We start from the raw sequence: 6,059 nt of genomic DNA, 5'->3' as shown, positions 1-6,059 counted from the left end.
CTTTCCCTGTGCTTGATTATAAGGATTAATTGCCTTGAAGGCTTTTATGGATTCTCTTCCTCTGCCTCATCTCGAAACTGCATTGCATAAAGAGTAGACATTGCTTAGATATGAAGTGGTGACTGACTTGGGTCTAGACAGCTGATTGACTCTGAAGATGAAAGTGGAGGGAGCCCTGGCTTGCTGCCTGGCTCTGAATCATTCCTGTGCCACAGATTATTCAGCTCTCCTTGGAGGAAATCATTCAAGGTGTGAATGGGAGTGACACTGAGCTGCAGCTGCAGGCCACGCAGGCCACCAGGTATGCTGCTGGGCTGCCCTGTCCTGGGAGGGAGGTGGCTGGTGGAGCTGTGATGGGTCCCATTGGCAGAAGAGATAACAAAGTGGAAGGTGCCTGGTAACCCAAACTGCCCTGAGGAACCTCAGCTGGTGCCTGCTTTGTGCCTTGCTTGGCTCCATCACATTCCTGGGCAGTGCTGTGGCAGGGAGCTATGTAGTTGGACCCAAGCAAGGGGCTGGCTGTGGCTCCTGGAGCTGTCCCTTTGCTGTGCCTGGGCAGGATCACATTGGATCCAACAAGAAATTGGGTGCCAAATGCTCATGCAGGACAAGGGCTGGGGAGCCTGGCTCTGGAAGGGTCCATGCTGAGCAGGGCTGTCCCCATCCAGGAGGGCAGGAGGCATCACAGGGTGCCATCATCACCCAGCAGGGATGTCTCCTGAGGATCCAGGAGAGGCTGCATCACTGCTGGTGCTTCCTTGTCTGTGTGCTATTCCCAGGGGACCAGCGCTATTCCCAATGGCTGCGGGGATGTCTGCTCATGGAGAGCAGATCAAAAGCCTTGCTTCCAAGCTGTCAACAAGGGAAGGGTCTGCCCTGTTCAGCCTGAAAGGGGCACTCACAGCTAGGTCCCTAATCAGCTGTGCAGTGCAGACCTGGTGCTCTGCCTGCCCAAACCTGCCTGGGGTGCCCTGACAGCCCACTGAGCCAGCGCTAGCACAGCTCTGAGCCATGGCTTCACACCTCCACAACCCCCTACCAGCACTCACAAACCAGGCTGGGAAGCACATCGAGCTGAAAGCATGTCTCTTTCTGGCTTTCTATGACTCGATCCATGCCCTGATCCCATCTCCCTGCAGCTCCACGTGCTTCTGTGCTGGTGTGAGGCAGGGAACAGCAGCAGGGAGCTGGTGATCCTTGGTTTTAGCTTGAGAAGCAGGCTGGGAAACCTCACTTTAAATGTGAGCACTGGTCTGTGCAGGGCTCCTGGGCCAGGGAGCAGCAGAGGCAGGCTCTAAGAGAACAAGCTGCAGACACTGACTTTTCCCTGTCTCCAGCTCCTGCACAGTGGGCAGCATGGGATAATGTTGTCATGGTTCCAAAAGTGTTTGAAGTATTACACTCTGATAGTGCAATGCTTCACACATCCTTTAATAACCCTCCTGTTGCTTCAGCATCTTCTTAGATGTGTCCTCTGCAGAAGCCACCCTATGGCAACTCCTCTGCTGGAGGGTTTGCTGACATGGGATGCTGAACTAGCACCTCTTACAGGGGATGCTTCCCTTGCAAGCCACAACCTTGTTCCTGGCCACAGGGTTATAGTCTATCATGACACCACACAGGGATTCTCAGGGCTGTGTCCTCTCCTGCAGGAGGCTGCTGTCCAGGAGGAAGGACCCTCCTATCAATGAGATCATTGAGCTGGGTATCATCCCCAGGCTGGTTGAGTTCCTCACCCATGCTGACAATGCTCCTCTGCAGTTTGAAGCTGCCTGGGCACTGACCAACATCGCTGCTGGCACCTCTGACCACACCAAGGCAGTGGTGGAAGGAGGTGCCCTCCCAGCCTTCATCTCCCTCCTGTCCTCCCCACACATGCACATCAGTGAGCAGTCTGTGTGGGCTCTGGGCAACATTGCAGGTAAGGAGATGTCTCCAGGCCTGGGTTATGGGCATGCAGAGAGTCACTGCTCAGGCAGTGCTGGGGAGCTAAAAGTAGTGGTGCTCCTCAAGATAGCCTTGTCTCCCTGCAGCTTTGTCTCCAAGCTGCTGCCCCTATTAAACCTTTCAGTCCCTGGCAGCCTTTGAGACCCTGTGTTAGTTCTGCAAGAGGATTTTGGCCAAAGCCAAGTGCAAGACTCCATCCTGCTGGGCTGGTCTAACCCACCACTGTAAGTGGGGAGAACAGAATGGGTCATGTGTGGTTAACCTGCCCAAACCAGCCATGAGGGCACTCCAGCCTACCTGAAAAGACTTGATGGTGTGTGGCTGGTGGGTGATGCTGGTCACCCAGCCCTGGCCTGTGCCTGCAGGTCTGATTGCTGTTTGTTGACTGGTTTTGACTTGGGCAGATGCAATAAACAACCCTTTTTCATCTGCACAGGTGATGGTCCTCTATACAGAGATGCTCTTATCAACTGCAATGCGATTCCTCCCTTGCTGGCTCTGGTGTCTCCTGCAACTCCAGTAAATAACCTGCATTTTCTTGACCTAACAGCTCTTAATCATGGGTGAATGGTGGTGGTCTGTCATCTGCCTTATGAGCAACAAGCTGTTTGTATGATGGAATGACACCCTGTCCTAAATTCTTGTTAATGACCCCACCTCTCAGCTATATACAAAGCTGGGGATGCTAAGCAGGCTTCAAGTCAATGTGATGTCTTCTAGTCTTAGCTTTCCTGTCCAGCTTTGACCTTCTCCAGCTAGGGATGAGATAAACCCAATGCAAGGTAGACTTGCATGTGCTTGTGGAAGGGTTGAACTTGCCCTTCAAGCCTCTTCCTGCTGCTTTTGGGGTAGCTCTAAACTGCTGGGTGTGTGGTGCCTGCCCCACTGCTTGCTTGGTCTCTGGGGAGAAAGACCTTGGAGAAGCATATGGTGGACCGAGGAACTCTTGGGGGCTGTAACAGCACTACCCTTGCCTCTGGTTTCCTACCCCCTGGAAGCTGCCTGCTTTCTATAGGCATAACTATGGCTTTTTAAACTAGTGTTAAGAAAATACCCTCTAGGCCTTCTCTGAGTTCATGTTGCAACTACTTCTCTAGGCTGTTCCTCATCCAGTTACTCCCTGCCTCTTAGAGAAGGAACATGACAAAACACCAGTTCTCATGTATACCCACACCTTTGTAGCTGTGATACTTTCAATGTAGCTCCACTGCTCTCCTGGGAACATCCTTACTGGGATGAACTTCATCAAATCCTTGAGGTGTCCTGCTCTAGAACAATGAGCTGCTAATAATTATTAGTGCTAATGTTAAACAACAAATTCCTGATTGCATCTGAAGGATGTCCTGTTATTTGTCCCAGGACCCAGCAAATAAGCTGTTTGGCACCTTTTTTTGTAGTAGCTTGTCAGAGAGCCAGAGCTGAAGTTATTGGAACTTAATACTGGGGAAGAAGAAGGTGAATCTGCTGTCTTAGTCACTTACCTGTTTTATAGTCCCTCTTCAAATGAGCCTCAGCCTTTTAGAAGGCTGCTTCTGGCTCCTGGATAACATCTCTGAGCTGCAGGGACCAGCAGCATGGTGCTACCTCTTCCTCACTCGTTACTGCAACGAGGATCTTGCACCTCTGTGTTTCAGGTTTGGTTCCTGAGGAACATCACATGGACACTGTCAAACTTCTGCAGGCACAAGAACCCTTGTCCTCCCCTGGATGCAGTGCAGAAGATGCTGCCAGCCCTCATCTGCCTCCTGGAACATGAGGACAAGGAAATAATCTCAGACTCCTGCTGGGCTACTTCCTTTCTGACCGATGGCTCTAACGATCGCATCCAAGTCGTGGTGGATACAGGGATTCTCCCAAGGCTGGTGGAACTCATGGCCAGCCCAGAGCTGATCATTTTGGTAGGAAACAATCAGCAATCTCCAGCCTCTGGTTGCTTAATATAGGAACATCTAAGGAGAGGGAAGGCATGTCTCTTGCCTATATGTGGCAAGTGTGGGCTGCTGTCTCATCACGCTGTGTTGATGGCTTGTTTGTCAAGCCACTGCCCTGTTCCAGCTTTCTGGCTGGTAGACTGGCTAGAAACTGTAAAGCTGCTTAGAGCAAGAACAGGAGGACAGTGCTTTCCTTATTTGAAGGATCAAGCACTTAGTGAGGAATCTCACTGGACTTTCTGGCATGTCTCCCCTGAGGTAAGGATTCTCCTCATCTCCCTTAATCCCTGTCTAGACTCCAGCTCTCCGTACCGTTGGGAATGTGGTCACGGGGACTAACGAGCAGACCCAGGCAGCTATTGATGCTGGTGTCTTGGCTGTCCTGCCCTATCTCCTGCAACATGCAAAGCCAACTATACAGAAGGAAGCAGCCTGGATGCTCAGTAACATCGCAGCAGGGCCTTGCTGGCAGATCCAGCAACTCATCACCTGTGGGTTGTTGCCTCCTCTGGTGGACCTGCTTGATAAGGTAAGGGATGGGAGCAGTGTTGTAGACAGCATTGCTTCTACAGCAGCTAAGGTTTGTGCTGCTTCACTTGTGAAGCACTTGTCATGTACCCAAGCTTGTCTTTTCAAAGCTGTGGAGATCCTTGGAAGAGCCTGGGCACTCAGACTTTTCCACATGCATGAAAGTATGGATTGGAGCTGCTCTTTGGCAGCTCTGCCAAGTGTTCACCCACTGCTCAAAGAGCTGGGGAAGGTGGATCGGTCTGAACAGAATAGAAGGGAAATGGTTATCCTCACCTCACACTGATCTTGGGGCAATGCTAACGCTTGGGGGTGCCTTCCCTGTGCTGCTTTTCCAGGGGAATTTCAATGCTCAGAAGGAAGCTGTGTGGGCAGTGGCCAACTTCACAACAGGAGGAAGCGTGGAGCAGATAGTGGAGCTTGTCCAGTCTGGGGTCCTCAAACCTCTGCTCAACCTGCTCTTGGCCAAAGACAGCAAAACTGTCCTGGTCATCCTGGACACCATTTCAAACCTCTTCCTGGTAAGATCTCCCATCTCTTCCATTCCCTCTCCAGAAGAGCAGTGAGGTGTGAGCTGAATGCTCATGTTGTGTGGTTAGAATAGCAGCTGCTGCTCTTGCATGAGGAAGAGGTAGACTTCAAGTTGTCTAACTCATTCTTGGACACTCTGGGGTTGTCTAAAGACCTGGACAAGATGAAGTTCCCAAAGTGTTCCTCTTCACCCCCTATGGCTTTAGTCTCCTCCTGGAAAAGGAAAGGGGTTACGTGTTAATCTCCAAGCTGGATGGAGGTGAAGGCCCTGCAGAAATGCAACTGCAGAGGAATGAAGTGGTCCTGGGAGTGTTTCAGCTCAGCTCCCTGCCACTTGATGTCTATGTACTTGAAAGCCTGTTACTGTTAGCACCTTTGAACCAGTGAAGTGACTTTTGCAAATGAATAGTGGGTGGCAGGTCACATCTGCTGCTTCTCCATGTGTGGATGGGACTGGGTAGGGTCTGGCTGGCCACTGTGCAGTAATCCCAGCAGGGACTGGTGTTCCATAGATACAGTAGTCACATCCTTGGGATCAGGTAGGGACTGTTGTCCTTTGACTTCTCTTACAGTAAAGACCATCTCAGACCTGTTACTGAGATAAGGCTGTGTTTTTCTGTTTGGCTGATGTTACAGGCAGCTGAGAAGCTGGGAGAGACAGAAAGGTTGTGTCTGCTGGTGGAGAAGCTCGATGGTCTGGAGAAACTGGAAGCCTTGCAGATCCATGACAACAAAATGGTCTGCCAGGTTGCACTGAACATCCTAGAGAAGTACTTCTCTGGTGAGGTATGTGAGCTCTTGCTGGCTCTCACCTGGAAATGGGAAGCACTGGAGTGAAGCACAGGCTTTAAGGATGCTGAAACAAGCTCTTGGAAGAGACCTCTACATGACTAGGGTAGTCCTTGCAGCTTGTTCCAGTTGCTTTTAAAGGTCTGTAAGAGCTCAGAGTTGTCAGCTGAGGAGTTGCACAACAGATATGGGTGCCTTGATAGGATCTTGCTGCTGGAATTCAGACTGGCATCAGCTGGAGCATTGCAGTTGCTGATGTGAATACCAAATGTGGAGAAGTTTCCTCCTTCAGAGCTGAGCTAGCTTGTCACTAGGAATGGAAGCCTCCTACTC

General features: G+C 51.1%; 1 protein-coding gene across 1 annotated transcript in view; it reads left to right on the top strand.

Annotated features, from left to right (window-relative positions):
* The window catches only part of LOC104406719 (importin subunit alpha-1-like), a gene marked incomplete at its 3' end in the record, with an annotated part of 6,906 nt that extends 1,183 nt beyond the window's left edge, over positions 1–5,723 (top strand). The window contains exons 3-9 of the mRNA XM_010015803.1: positions 216–301; positions 1,653–1,921; positions 2,384–2,466; positions 3,582–3,845; positions 4,174–4,407; positions 4,745–4,927; positions 5,574–5,723. Of these exons, the coding sequence (XP_010014105.1) occupies positions 216–301; positions 1,653–1,921; positions 2,384–2,466; positions 3,582–3,845; positions 4,174–4,407; positions 4,745–4,927; positions 5,574–5,723 (1,269 nt within the window). The remainder of the gene's footprint in view (positions 1–215; positions 302–1,652; positions 1,922–2,383; positions 2,467–3,581; positions 3,846–4,173; positions 4,408–4,744; positions 4,928–5,573) is intronic.
* Positions 5,724–6,059: the final 336 nt, after the last annotated feature.

This window comes from Nestor notabilis, unplaced genomic scaffold, assembly GCF_000696875.1.
Source record: "Nestor notabilis isolate BGI_N333 unplaced genomic scaffold, ASM69687v1 scaffold1496, whole genome shotgun sequence".
NCBI lineage: Eukaryota > Metazoa > Chordata > Aves > Psittaciformes > Psittacidae > Nestor > Nestor notabilis.
The sequence above is the reverse complement of the archived record's forward strand: the minus strand, read 5'-3'. Positions and strand labels throughout refer to the sequence as shown.